Consider the following 15,520-nt stretch of genomic DNA (forward strand, 5'->3'; position numbering starts at 1 on the left):
GTCGCAGTTCGGATCACCTCCGAACTGCACGAGTGGTAGCGGCCTCTAGCAAGGCATGCCGAACACCAAACAGACTATGAAGCTGGTTAGGCGAACCTGTACAACATTTCACACTTCTGTTCCCTTTGCCACACGATATATGTTGTCGGGCTCAAGGCGAGATTGTCATCCTTGTGCTAGCCCGACCTCTTTCTCGTTCCAGTGATGCCGACCATAATCCGGATTATCTCATAATCCTTGTCGCATGGCCATGTTTATCCTGGTCGGATCACACGAGGGACCCAGAGTATATTTCTCCTGGTTAGAGGGGCAAATCCCATCTTGCTCGACCACGTCTCGCAACATGGGTCTGGACAAACCCGAAACCTACCTTTGTAACTACCCAGTTACGGAGTAGCGTTTGGTCGGCCCAAAGCAAGTCTGTCACCATCCCGAGCACATGCGTCAGCTCAGGTCTTAAGACATAGAACGTATGTTGTACTAGAGACTCACAGATGACATATCGCTGTGTCTCACAGTTGGGTCTGTCCGACTCGGACCTGATCTCGACTCGGATCCGACTACGTCAAAACCAACCAGACCTTTCCAAGTCCATATTATCCGGTTAGTCCAATGCTCCATGGCTAGTGAGACCGAGCCATCGACCGTGTCATATGCTAGTCTAGTCGACTGAGCGTCCACACAGCCCTTTCGACTAGGGACCTTTTAGGACAGTCATCATACAATGCATAGTCCCACAAACAAGTCACGTACTTGCTGATACACATCATTGATAATGTCCAAGGACTATCTATATTGATAAACACATAGGAAATATCATCATACATGATTGCCTTTACGGCATATCTCCAACAGAATTAATCAGTAGCAAGTAACTGTCAAAACAAAAACAACAACAAGCAACTGGCAGAGAAAATAACCTATCAAGGTCGCGGTGGGGACTACTATCGCGGGAGGAGAAAGGCATCATGGTCAGGGTCACACAGAGAGCAAAGGACTATCCATTTTTTTCTAGTCCCCCAAGCCGTAGTCTTAGTCAACAGTGGCTGCTAAGGTGGCATTGCCTAGTTAGCATTGGTTGTGGTCAAACCAAAGTTTTAGATAGCGCGCTAAGCTTCTTAGCGTCGGCCTGACCAAAAGCTATGAAACGCTATAGCGCAGCTATAGCGTGCTAAGCCCCATTTAGCGTTTCAGTATAAATCAATAAAAAATGAAAAAATAAACATAGAATCAGTCATCAACTTGACATATATATACTTGAAAATGGACATATATCAACTAGCATACAGCCAAGTTAATAGAAAAATGATACTGTATTATGTAGTTCCTACCATACTCATGCAAACAGCCACATAACATAGTGCAGTTCATAAACTATAGCAGCAAGTCCTAAACTCATAGTCATAATGCAAAGAACAGCCCCATATAGTACAATACATAATAAGGACATATATCAGGAGATGGTTCAATTCATTACATAATAGAGCAAAGTTTGGCATAGCAACTAGCAACATACCACCAGCACACTTTGAATAACAAAAGTGGTACATCAACAACATGAGATGGTCCGGTTTATAAGTTCAGCCAACTAACTTGACATAGCAACATAACGACATACCACCAGCACACTTTGAAACAACAAAAGTGGTACACCCAACCATGCAATTAATCCGAGTCAGCAAGGGCCGAGGGAGACTCATCTTCTGATTCCGACGAAGAAGAATTGGAAGAGGCAGAAAGTATAGCTTCCTCATCGACACTATTAAGGAGAGATTGCAAGCTCTTCTTCCTCTTCTTTCTAGGGGGCGCAGTAGGCCTCTTCTTCTTTTTCCCTTGTTCTTGTGATGTTGAAGCTCTCTCTTGTTGAGTTTGATCTTCATCACCAACATGTTCAACAACATTATCATTTCCAACAATGCCGGTGATGAACTCATTATCCTCGTCCTCAAGAACATCAACGATTGTCTTCTCTATTGGGTCTCTACTCTTGTTCTCTCTCTTATGCTTCATCCTAGAGTTGAACTTGATAAATACAAGATCACTCATCCTATCATGGAGTAGCCTGCTGCGTTTCTTTGTATGAACCTGTGTAAGTGAACAAAATCCAGTATGGAACACATGGCCTCAATTTGAGAAGTGCAAGGAACTATATTTTGTACTTGTGAACTTGTAATTGTCTTTCTTACTTGTTCAAAGGCTGACCAATTTCTCTCACAAGCTGAGGAGCTACATGTCAAACTCAAAATCTTCATTGCCAAGTCCTTCAACAGGGGTGCACATGTGCCATAATTCAGCCACCATTTTGCTGCATTAAGACATTGAAACATTATATTAGTTAGGCAAGTACAAAGAGGGGAAACAGAGGAAGTGATATGAAATAACATCACAAGATTTCAGCAAACACTCACCTGGAGAAAAGTTTTTCCTTTTTCTCTGTCGTACAGCAATGTCCATTCCAAATGAATCTTCCTCCGCCTCGTATTTGTCGAGTTCATCAATAAGCTCATCTTGAGTTTTTTGATCTTCAATCATCCTTGTGATGCAATGGACCACGGCTGCTCTAAATGATCCATCCCTCTCTATCACAACCTTGTTTGGATAATAATAGTAGGGGTTCAGAAAGTACCCAGCCAAATGTAGTGGCGACTTGAGTTTGCGGTCCCATCTCTTGTCAATGATATCAATAACACATTTGAAGCGACTCTCATCATTATCAAAACTCGCAGCAATTTCCTTTTTTGCATCCAACATACAACCATATAAGAATCCCATTGCGGGCACATCACTATCCATTCTTCTTAGCACATTAGCCATTGGCTCAAAGTAGTTGACAGCAACGCCAACACCTTTCCAGAAGGCTTCCGATTGCACCGTTTTGTGAGCCATCTTCCCCTTGTCCTTCTCTAAGTAACCCATTTCATGTAGCTCATCTGATCTGAATAGTTTAAGCATTTCCTTCTTGTTGTCTTGCAAGCTTTTAAGATTGAGATAAGCCGTGGCAAACCTAGTAACACCTGACCGTACCAAGTCTTTCCCAAGTGTTTTCCTCATCAGAGCTAACACCCTTGTGTGAGCATACAAGAACACCGTTACTTGTCTTGCTTGGGCAATTATTTTGTCAACCGATCCAAGCTTCCCTATGTCCTCCAACATGAGATCAATACAATGGGCTGCACATCCATTCCAAAAAATGGAAGGTCGCTTTGCTTTCATTAGACTTGCTGCTGCTACATTGACACTAGCATTGTCGGTCACCACTTGAACGACTTTGTCCGCCCCTATATCTTCAATGCAATTATCAACGAGGTCAAAGATGTATTTGCCATTTTTTTGGACAGATGAACAATCAACTGAATTCAAGAATATGACTCCTTGAGAACTATGCACAACTAGGTTCATTACTCCCCTGCCCTTTTTATCTGTCCATGCATCTGTCATTACGGTACAACCTGTGTGCTCCCATGCTTGCTTATGTGGTTTGAATGAATCTAACACCTTCTTCTTCCTTTTCTGCAAGAATGGTCCACTCATCTCATATGCAGTAGGCCCATCGAAGTTTGTGCCAACATCTCCAATGGCCTGAAGCATACATGCAAAGCTAGGAAGTGTGACAGGTGTTATGTGGGATGCTAGCTTCATAGAAAAATTGACATATATATCCACAAGCTCTATCCCTCCTCTGTTGTCTTTGCTGAGTTGACACCTTCGACTAAACCTTTTCGGATTCACAATTTCTTTTTTGCTTCCTCTTGACAGTTTCTTCTATACCAGGCTTGCAGAATTTGTCCATAGGGCCACCCATTGAGCTGCTTGTGCCTGGTTTTGACCTCAAAATCACAACCTGATTGCCATCTTCTTCATCAGTTTCTTGTTCTCCATCGGAGTGATCTAAGTCAACACTAGATCTGAGCGCCTCCAATCCCTCGACCTTTTTTTTTCCTTCAGCTCAGCACTCTTGAGAAGCAAAGCTATCATCTCCAGCCTGACATCACTAGGAACCTTCTTGCATGGTAAGACACCACAATTCGTTATTTGTGAAAGGTGAAACTTTATCCTTGTAATGCCAGCTGTGCATATCTTGCCACAATAGTTGCATCGCTGCCAATGCTTCTTGTTCACATCTGGAAGAGTGCAATACTTCCACGCAGGGTCATCCGAATCAACAACTTGAGGGAGTGAAGGTGCTGCTACTGAGGCAGTGCTCAAGCCACCAACATCTATGCAAAAAGAAGCGAACAAAATAAAAAATTAGTTATTGTTTAGGCAGATTAAGGCAATCCAAAGTACGTGATAGAAAAATGTACATCAGTAGCAAATAAACTTTCAATGTATCTGTATTCTGTATATAACTGAAAACTTCAGCAGATTCATTTTTATTGCGAATCTTGAGCATTCAGCTATTCACCATTTTCCTGTAGCAGTACAAGCATCCACAAGAAGAGATAACAGAGGATAGATGAGCTTACCTGCTGACGGGATTTGCTGGCTCATGGTCGCCTGGTGGACACCGTCGCCGCGGGGTGCTCCGTCGCCTTGTGGATGCGGTCGTCGCCGTCAGCAGAGGAAGTGGCCAGGAGGGAGCAGCCGAGAGGAAACGTCCGGGAGCTGTGTCACCTGGTGGAATACCCCGTCGCTGGGAGGGAGTGGCGAGGAAGGTCAGTCGCCGGAGTGGCAGCTCAAGGCCGTCGCCATGGTTGGTCGTTGGTCGGCCGCCGCCATGGTTCCTGTTTGAGATGAGGACGGGAGTGGGGATAGGGTTTGGCTCGAGAGGAGGGTTGGGGGTATTCGACTATTGGTAGGCTTGGGATTTGGCCCGCGCAGCGATTTCATTTTGGACCGAAAATTTTAGGTCAGAGACGCGGGACGCTAACGCTAGAGGCCCAATTTTAGCGCTAAGTGACATCTAGCGCGCTATTAGCACGCTAACTCTTCGTACGTGAAATCGAGCTTCGCGTAGCGCACCACAGTCAGGATGCGTGTAGCGCCGCTATAGCGCGCTATCTAAAATTTTGGGTCAAACCCGTTGGACTTGGTCCTAACCGAGTAGGGTTGTTTTTTAGACCTCAAGGTTAGGTGAAGGTGTATATCTACTGGTTTTGGAGTCGAGAGTTTTAAATTAAACCGTGTAGTTAGTTTAAGGTTGAAATGTGATTTTTTTTGTTCAGTATTAGGAAATCAAGCATCCATAAATACGATCTTTTGATAACCCACGATTCTAAATATTTTTGGTATCAACCATGTAGGCCAGGATAAGTGGTGCTTCACTTGGCAATGACAGGTTCTAGCCAACATTATGCCGGAAGCCGCATACTAGCAGAATCAATCTGGCAAATGGGGGCAGGCACCTAACTTCAGGAGGGCGCCAGCCGCCGGGGATTTGGGAGGGAGAAGATACCGGACAGTCTACCCAAATATTGGCGCTTGCGTTTTGAAACATATATATTGGGGCTCAACGGAATACCTTACTAGCACCCGAGGCGACTGAGAAGTGGCTCCGCGTAATGCGGATCGCCTCAAGGCGACGCCTGACCCTGGCGCCGTGCTGGTCGCCGGCGCCGCCGTTGGGTGGCTCAGGATCTCGTTTTTCCTGCCTGGCTGAAGCGGGAGCGGAGGAGGCTGCTCCGTTGGCCGAGGACATGTCCACCGACGTCCGTCCCATGCAGTCTGGCGCGGCTCGTCGGAGGAAGACTGACGACGAGCTGGCTGAAGAGTTTTGGGCGGATATAGGATACCCAACGCCCGCGTCTAGGGTGTGGGAGAAACCGCATTCTCGACATACAGGTGAGGTGCTCTCTGTGTGTAGGTCGGACGCGGTTGCAGTCTCGTCGCCGGAGGAGGCAGAGGGCGTCGTGCTTCCTGTCCCGGATGCAGACAAGACGACGCTCGGCGAGGTGGATAGTCTAAGGTCTCATACTCCGGCAACTCGCGGCGTCCACAGGGTGGCTGGCTTGACTAGGCCTCTCGTCAAGCCGTGGGTCGGACCCATCCCGCCTCCTCGGATGTCGCCGCCGAGGACACTGGGCCATCTTCTGCCGCCGGAGTGGCTCGCTGCTGGGGCGTCCTCGTCGTAGTCTACAGCTGCGCCGCTCGCGTCGGGATTGGCCGTGCAGCCCGCCGAGCCTACCGCGGTTCAAACCTTCGATCCGACTTCTTCGGCAACTCCAAGTCTGACTCGCGATCCAATGCATCTTGGACGTCCATTACGGATGGCCAATCTCGAGCGTTGGCTAGGCCACATGTGGAAACGGGTGCAGCCAGAAGAAAACCCTAATCCCACTCGTTCGTTCGCGGCCGTCGTTCGCTCTCCTGTGATGTCGCGTCGGGACGCCTCCTCCGCGCCGTCGGGGGCCGCCGCCGGCTGCCAACCTCCGAGCTCTGCGCCGCCGCCGATCGCCCGCTCTCCCTCGGGTGGGGCTCCCGGCTTCGCACCAGGTGTGTACCAGCCAATTCGGGCTGTCCAAACGGCCGCGCCTCAGGCCGTGCTTACGCCGTCGCAGCCCGCGCCGGTGCAGCCACCGCCGTCGCAGGTCGTCCAAGCCACGCAGCCACATCAGTTTGCTGGTTACCATCCTCAACAACCGCAGTTCCTCCTTCATGCTGGAGGCGGGTATGTGCAGCAACAACAACACATGTCGGCTCCTTCACAGTACCATGCATTGCCTAATGTGACGCAACAGCAGTTTCAACACCTCGCCGCCGGTCCGCCTGTCTACGGCACAGCAGCCGCTGGTCCGCCAATCTACGGCAATGTAGTCGCCGGGGTTCCTGCCGCAGCCCGGCCGCGCAAGCAGAAGGGTGGTAAGGGCGGCCGCATCAAGCCCCGCCAAGGTGCAGCTACTCAACATCCTGCTCCCCCGCAAGTGGTCGCCGCTGCTCCTATTTTTGCTTCTGCCCAACCAGTGCAATCCTTGGCTCAGATGCCCAGCTTGCCCGCTGCGACGGCAACGCAGATGCAGTTTGCAACTTTACCTTTGGACGCCCAGCATATTCAGTCTGCAGGTGTTGTCCAAGAGGCATCAGTACCCAAAAAGCTTTGGTGTTCCAAATGCCAATCTGCTGGACACAAGGCGGACGACTGCGAGATGCAGCAATATTGCTTCATCTGTAACAAGACCAATCACCCGATGACCATGAGACGGTGCCCTGCCTTAAAGCTACCAAAGCCGGCGGCGATGCTATGTGGTTATGGAACTGAAACCATGGCGTTTTTTCAGATGCCTGATAATGTTTGTAGGGAGGATCTCTCACAGCAGGACTCACGGATAGCTTTGGTTTCGATTTCTGGTGGTTCACTTTCTACCAATATTGTGGAGGTGGAGGTGGCTAAGATTGCTCAGGTTCAGCATGAGTGGAATTGGGAGGCGGTGCCACATGGTGAGGATGCATTTCTGATGTCGTTTCCTAGTGAGGAGGTTTTGCATAGGGTGACCGGTTTTGCAGTTTTCCTCAAGTCTCACAATGTCACCATCGAGTTCAAGCCTTGGAAGTCAGACGAGATACCACATCGTTTCGAGCTTATTCCTATTTGGGTACATGTGCACGGTGTGCCTCACGCTCTTCGTCATTTCTTGGGTCTTTGGGCGGTCGGCTCGGTTATTGGAGCTACTCTGGATGTCGATCTTCTATGTTTGCGTCGCAGAGGAATTGTTCGTATTCAGGTAGCGGTGCTGAACCTTGATGCTTTCAAGAGAAGCACAATTGATTCTCTTACTTCTGACGTGGTCGTTCAGAGGAAGGGTTATGAGTTCCGGTACAGCCTGGAAAAAGAGGACTTTCGTGTTGATGCTGATTTTGTGCCTCGAGTACGGGAGCATGGGGATGATTCAGGAGGCGATAAGGGACATGAGAGGGGTGACACAGTGGGGGGCAATGATACAAGTAAAAGGCCCAAACCCACTTCTTCATCATCCAACAACACCTCGGCCCCTCCTACCTCGGGCGGAGTGGTACCCATGCAGATGGCCATTGACGTCACACCGTCGAACCCTCATCGAGGCTTACCTGCCACAGCTGCTTCTTCGTCACTCATGGGGTCTTCTTCGTCGGTGCCGGCTACTTCGTCTAACATTGCTTCTCCGACGACGCTGGCGCCCAGGTCCTCGACGCCGCCATCACCGACTCACTGGTCGGCGCCGCCTCTCCTCGACGACGGGGGTCACATGCGTCCCATACCGGAGGGGATGGCAACCGCGGTGGTGAATGCGAGCGCTCCATCGCCTACACCTGTCTCTCCGACTCGACGGGGAGTGATCTTCTCCCTGTCCATTCGTGCTTGCCAGGAGTTTGCCAGGGCGGAACTCCGCGCGTTATCATCTACACCTCCATCACCAGGGGGCGTCGGCTTCCGGTCCCGAGGAGGCTGAGGAGCAGCCCCTGCGATCTTCTTCTTCACCACCACAACAGCCTACTACGCCTCTCGGAGTCGTCGGGACAGGCTCAGCGTCCGATATTACTCCTTCTCTGCTGAGGCGCAGCGGGCGTCATTACGTCGGGACTGACGGTTCAGCAGCCACCGACGAGGACTCTATGGTGAAGGCCATGCGTAGGACGGCTGCGCGCAACCTCGACTTCGAGGGTACACCCTCTCGCAAATCTTTTATGTCTTTTGATAAATCCAAAGTATCTTCAAATATCACTAGACTTGGAGTGTCACTAGGACGTAATGAGAAAGAGATAGACTTTTCGGTTAGGGCCCTTAAACAAGTGGAGTTCGACCGGATTACGGTTGCTCCTAAGTTGTCGAGCTTTGTTGACCCTCTCGTGTCAGATGAGGAGGATGAGGATGCTGATGCCAATCATGAAGGCAAGCTTCTCTCTCATTTGGTTAAAGACACGACTGAAGTAGACTTTGACGATACTGTACGCGACACTACGCTTTGTGAGCTTGTCGCGTCGGTGCGTAAGAATAAGTCTAACTCAGGAAAGAAAAGAGGGCGCTCTTCTAAGAAGGCAAAGGTCTCTAAACAAAAATTGGTTCAGCATGAGAGGCATGTTTTGGAATAGCAGAGGTCTAGGTGACTTGGCTAAACACAAACACATTGCCGATTGTGTAAAGGATCATGTGTTGGACTTCGCGGCTATCACTGAGGCGGGCAAACGTGACTTTCCAACACGTGATCTGGACCACTTCTCATGTGGTTTGGACTACGAATGGCACGTCTTACCGCCGACCGGGAGGTCTGGTGGAATATTGCTAGGTATTAACTCTACGTACTTGCAACTATTGTCCACGTCAAAGGGGGAGTATCATATCAAATTCCACCTTCGAAACAAGTCTGACAATTTCCTTTGGAGCCTGGTAGCTGTATATGGCGCCGCTCAAGAGGAGTTTAAGTCTGCATTTCTAAAAGAACTTGTTAATACCTGTCGAGACAATCCCCACCCCATGTTAATCAGGGGGGATTTTAATATCCTTCGATATCAGCAGGAAAAAAACAATGACCGGTTTGATACAAGGTGGCCTTTCCTCTTTAATGCTGTTATCGACAGTCTAGATCTGAGGGAGATCACGATGTCTGGTCGTCAGTATACCTGGGGCAATAACCGATCGGTGCAAACCTTTGAAAAACTTGATCGGGTGCTAGTTACCACCGACTGGGAATATAAATATCCCCTAGCCTCGGTTCGGGCATTAGAAAGAATTGAGGCCTTATCGGATCACGCTCCATTGCTCACCGATTTTGGACAATCAATCCCAAGCTCTGACCGTCACCAATTTAAATTTGAATTGGGATGGCTCACTAGAGAGGGATTTCATGACCTGGTTAAGAAAGTGTGGGCACGCCAGCCTCGCGGTAACACACCCATTCAACGATGGAATAATCGAATTCGCGCATTGCGTCGATTCCTTCGTGGATGGGCCATGCATACTGCTGGCATCTACAAAAAAGAAAAACTGCGACTATCTACCTTAATTGATTCCCTTGATAAAATAGCGGAGGTGAGACCTCTGTCTGCAGTTGAGATTGAGCAAAAAAGCAATCTAAACGAGCAGATAGCCCGCCTACTACGTGAGGAAGAGATTAAATGGTACCAACGTTGCAAGGCGGATTCGCTTGTGCAAGGTGATGATAATACGAAATACTTTCAAATGCTTGCCAATGGCAAACATAGAAAGAAACGCATATTCGCCCTTGACCAGGAGGAAGGCCGAATTGAGGGGGACGTACCACTTAGAACTTTTATTACTAAGTACTACAAAGAGCTTTTTGGACCTTCAGCTGAATCAAATTTTCAGCTGGATGAATCCATTACTCATGACATTCCTCAAGTTACGGAAGCGGAAAATGAATTCCTAACCTCCCCGTTCTCTGAGGAGGAAATTCGAACCGCGGTGTTTCAAATGGAACACAACAAGGCTCCGGGTCCGGATGGCTTTCCCGCAGAGTTCTATCAATGTTTTTGGGACGTCATTAAGGCAGACTTGGTTCAGTTGTTTAACCAACTGCATGCTGAAGACCTTGACATTTCTCGTTTAAACTTTGGGGAAATTATCCTATTGCCTAAGATGAAGGAGGCTAGTCGTATTCAACAATATCGTCCGATTTGCCTTCTGAATGTAAGTTTTAAAATCTTTACGAAGGTCGCAACTAATCGGTTGAACGGGGTGGCTGACCATGTCGTGAAACCCACTCAAACAGCATTTATGCAAGGCCGCAACATATTAGATGGGGTGGTCGTCTTGCACGAAACTGTACATGAGCTTCACCGAAAAAAGTTGAATGGTGTCATTCTTAAAATAGATTTTGAAAAAGCCTACGATAAGGTTAAGTGGCCCTTTCTATTGCAAACTTTGCGCATGAAGGGGTTTTCACAAAAATGGTGTCGTTGGGTAGAGAGCTTTGTCTCTGGAGGCAGTGTGCTATAAAAGTTAATGATGACGTTGGCAACTATTTTTAGACAAGGAAGGGGCTTCGCCAAGGGACCCCGCTTCTCCTATTTTGTTTAACATTGTGGCCGACATGCTAGCTACCCTTGTTGAGCGGGCTAAGCTGGACGGTCAAATTAGTGGTGTCATTCCACACTTGGTAGAAGATGGTCTATCTATTCTACAATATGCGGATGACACTATTCTATTCATGGATCATGATCTAGATAAGGCAAGAAATCTCAAGTTGCTCTTATGTGCTTTTGAGGAACTTTCTGGTCTCAAAATTAATTTTCATAAGAGCGAACTTTTTTGCTTTGGCGATGCTGCAGAATCAGCACCTGAGTATGCTGAGATTTTTGGATGCCAGCTCGGGCAGTTTCCGATTCGATATCTGGGTATTCCCATACACTATCGGCGCTTAACTATCGCTGAGTGGAAGCATGTGGAAGAGAGACTTGAGAAACGCTTAGCCAGTTGGAAGGCCTAGCTCTTGTCTTACGGGGGACGATTGATCTTGATCAATTCAGTTCTAAGCAACATGGTTTTATATATGTTGTCATTCTTCCACCTACCGAAAGGGGTTCTCCAGCGACTAGACTACTTTAGATCCAGATTTGTTTGGCAATGCGATAACGAATCCAAGAAATATCGACTGGCTAGGTGGAGCGTATTATGCAGACCTAAAAATCAAGGGGGGCTGGGAATCCAAGACCTTGAGATTAAAAACATTGCTCTTCTCAGCAAGTGGGTTTACAAACTACTCACTGAGAATGGAGTATGGCAGGAAATCATTCGCAACAAGTATGTGGGATCCAATGCCATTTCTCAAGTTCATTGGAAACCTGGGGATTTGCATTTCTGGAGTGGTGTGATGAAGGCCAAGGAATTCTTTTTCCAATTTGGGACCTTCTCAGTTAGGGACGGTTCTCAGGTTCAATTCTGGGAAGATATCTGGCTAGGGAATAACCCACTAATGGTGCAATATCTGAGCTTGTATAGGATTGTTAGACATAAATTCGTCACAATCAAACAAGTTTTAGGACAAGAAAACCCTGATATTTCTTTCCGTAGGGACCTTTTTGGCCCTCGCCTGGCAGCATGGAATGAATTACTCACTCGCCTGGAGGACATTCAACTGTCAGGTGAGCCGGACATTTTTCGATGGAACTTGCATCAGAATGGCAAATTTTCAGTACAATCCATGTATGATGCAATGGTTCATTGTGATGTTCCAGTTGATAACAGGAAATTGTGGAAGCTCAAAATCCCTCTAAGAGTGAAGATTTTCCTCTGGTTTCTTAACAGAGGAGTCATCCTAACTAGAGACAATCTGGCACGACGAAACTGGCATGGTTCCAAGACATGTGTCTTTTGCCAACATGACGAGTCTATTAAACACTTATTTTTTGAGTGCAAGTTCGCTCGGGCAGTTTGGGCCATAGTTCAAGTAGCTTCGAATCTATACCCACCATGTAGTGCACCGAACATGTTCGGCAACTGGTTGCGGGGTATTGATAAACAATTTTCTGCACATATTCTTGTGGGAGCGGCGGCCTTATGCTGGGCACTGTGGCTTACCAGGAATGATGTGATTTTTAATAACAAATGTGTCTCATCTCCTATGCAGGTTATTCATGTGTGTACACGATGGCTCCGTACTTGGTCTATCCTGCAGAGGCCGGAGGACATAGACCTTTTTATGATGGCGTCTACACGGCTGGAGCATACGGCCAGGGAGGTTTTCTACCCCATGGATGGCGGTGTGACCTACGGATAGGATCTGCCACTCCTTATGCTGGACATGTTTTTTTTCGATTGGCATTGTATCAAATTATTTTTGCTTTTAGGGTATTCTGGAATTTTTTGGCTGTGTGCATCTAGCTATGCAGAGGCCGGGCTTTCTTTCGATGCGATTGTATCACCTCGATATATCTATTCAATGAAGTGTCCTTTATCGAAAAAAACCGCCTTACAGGAAAAAAACATATATAACGGGGCACATATGAGTCACCAATTTTTTTGTAAAAAAAAATTACAATAAGTAGCTGAGTGGTGAGCCGATCTGCCACACTTGCAAGGATCGTCGCCTCTCTCGGGCTGCCTCGTCGGACGCCGCAACCTTATTTGCATATGTCACATGGTCATCACTATCGATTGATCATCAGATGGACTTGGACGATGGTGAACTGTTGTAGGCCTAGAGCTTGAGCTTGCCACCGTACTCCTCAGGGAGCTGGGACTCGTCGATGGCGTCTCGAAGTGTGGCGTCAAGGTCCCTATCAGCGACGAACACAAACTTCTTCTTGGTCTTGTCATCGATTAAGGGGTACACAATCTTCCACGCAGCCATGAATAGGTAGGGCACGTGGATCAGGAACACGCGGCCCAGCCGCTCTGGGTAATAGCTCTGCATGATGTCCAGCCCTGCCAGGTACCCACGGATGTCGCAGTTTGCATACCCCCATCCCTTCAGGTCTATCACCGCCGCAAACTTCTCCTGCCCTGTCAGCAGCCTATAACGAGTCAGAAAAACTGATCAGTTAACCACACGATCGATCAACTTTTAGCTACTCCCTCCGTAAAGAAATATAAGAGGGAGTAGCTAGTTAGCACACTAAATGCATGCAAAACTGGCCGATCTATGTGGGGCACATACTTGGTGCAGATTTTGTCAAAAACATAAACCACATAGCGCTTGAGATCTTCGTGATCACGCCGGACAGGGAAGTGGCGCCCACCATAGAGATATGACATGGGGCGACCAAGACGGTCAAAACCTTGGTGGCGGTCTCTTCCCTTTGCGATCTCGCCGCGCACCTCGTCGTCGGAGATGAAGCCATGGGGCTTGGTGACACGCTTCCAGGCAAGATACCGGAGAAGCATCACCGATGCCTTGTTGATGTTGTGGTCCCGGGCGCGCAGGAACCGCCGCAGCGCGAAGTCATCCTCCTCCTGCACGCGAACGATAGTGATAGATGAACAAATGGATCATCATCCAGGTGTACATACGTGATTGGAAAGCAGGTTATATGAGGATGATTGACAGAGAGATGCATTTATCAAGATCGCTAGGTGGTTTATGAATCTGGATGTAATCTTTACTTGTAGTGTTTTTTTGTACTGCCTTGGCAGATGATGTATAGATTGGAAGTATCTCCCGTAAAAAAAAGATAGAAGTGTTAGATGGACTAACAAGAGACCGATGAACCAGCCGTACGTCCTCTCCGGGAAATAAATTAACTATGCATCCAGAGTGGTGTGTGATTGAACTGGTCGATCACGGCGGTGTGATTGAACGTGGTTGTTCGACAAATTGAGGAGGAATCAGGAGACGGTTGATATATATGTTGCGGTACCTTGGCAGAGGGGTCCTGTGCCTCAACGAACTCCCTGAGCTCCGCCACCTTCTTCCACTCCGCCGCGTCGCCGTCACCGCCATGGCCATATTGGCGCTCATCAGTACCGCAATCCATATTGATCCCTGCTGCGATGGTGGCGCTCGATCTGCTGTGTTGGTGTGAGAGTGGCGGGAGGATGGATCTGTTCTTATAGCCGGAGAAGGCTTGGCCTTTGGGGTGATCAGTTGGACTGTGAGTGAGTGAGTGAGGTGTCCCACTCCCATCTACTTCTTGATGGTGCATATTGATGGATTGGTTGACGCTGAAATGGACTTGAACCTGCTAGGAGTAATCTCCTAGCTTCAAAGCTCGTCACATCCCGACTGTGAAACTTAGTTAGGACTTAGCACCCTGGCCGGTCTGTAAATCAAGATTGCTGACTACTCAATCTATGAAAATGATTCGTGTGCTTTGGCTCCATGTTGCAGAAAGCAGAAGCGCGTCCGCATCAACTTATTTATTTACCCGCCTGTGACACTTACATCATCATAGTAACATCTCTCTCTCCAGCTGCGTTAGTAACATGGACATAGGACACTCGCTTTCTTCGTAATTATTATAAGGAACTTGGCCACTTGGGAACTTAACAGTGGAGGTTAATGGCGGACGGAGACAGTACACCCAAAATAAAACAAAACTATACATGACTGTCCACTCCTTTCATTACTACTCCGAGAGAGAGAGAGAGAGAGAGAGAGAGAGAGAGAGAGAGAGAGAGAGAGAGAGCTGAGGCTGTGCAGAGGCAATTAGGCAGATGCTATGAGCAGTGATGTGAGTGAGTGTGGTGTTCTTCGGCAGGAAGGAACCACCGAAACGGACCGCACACCCGTACGCCGGTATATGTCTCCTATTTTCTTCAGAGTCCATCAGTTAGACTTCACCACTAATCCTACCAGTCCTACGTACGTGCCATGTTGGAGTAACATGGATCTCACGCAAGTAGGCTGGGTAACATGGAAAATTCGTAAGTCGCCTGAATTTAGAATTGGGTCATTTGAATTTCGTTTGAATGAAGGACCAACCCGAGGGAAGAAGGAGCTTGCCGGAGAAAGCCCTCTAGGTCTATTTTAGGGTGGCAAACGACCCCACTATCTATCTTAGAATGGCAGTCAGCCCATTATCTATCTTAGGGGTGTGGGGGTGATGAAAGTTTGCCAAAGACATTGGCCATTGTCGGGGCTAGGCGATGGCTGGGGTGGTGGGAGGCGGTTGAGGGGAGGGTAGGGCGGCGAGGCTGGCGCGGGAGCGCCGC

At 48.2% G+C, this 15,520-nt stretch overlaps 2 protein-coding genes across 2 annotated transcripts; both read right to left on the reverse strand.

Annotated features, from left to right (window-relative positions):
• Window positions 1–2,646: 2,646 nt before the first annotated feature.
• LOC141023187 (uncharacterized) lies at window positions 2,647–4,156 on the reverse strand (the record flags this gene model as incomplete). Its single annotated transcript, XM_073499526.1, has 1 exon — window positions 2,647–4,156. A coding segment is annotated over exon 1 (993 nt), but the record flags the coding sequence as incomplete, so codon positions are not given.
• Window positions 4,157–12,839: 8,683 nt separating this feature from the next.
• LOC109760309 (uncharacterized) lies at window positions 12,840–14,474 on the reverse strand. Its single transcript, XM_020319140.3, has 3 exons — window positions 14,227–14,474; window positions 13,527–13,822; window positions 12,840–13,383 (listed from the first exon to the last, which is right to left on the reverse strand). The coding sequence occupies exons 1-3, from the start codon at window positions 14,341–14,343 to the stop codon at window positions 13,068–13,070; spliced, it is 729 nt and encodes a 242-aa protein (XP_020174729.1). The 5' UTR covers window positions 14,344–14,474; the 3' UTR covers window positions 12,840–13,067.
• Window positions 14,475–15,520: the final 1,046 nt, after the last annotated feature.

Source organism: Aegilops tauschii, chromosome 5 (assembly GCF_002575655.3).
Source record: "Aegilops tauschii subsp. strangulata cultivar AL8/78 chromosome 5, Aet v6.0, whole genome shotgun sequence".
Taxonomy (NCBI): domain Eukaryota; kingdom Viridiplantae; phylum Streptophyta; class Magnoliopsida; order Poales; family Poaceae; genus Aegilops; species Aegilops tauschii.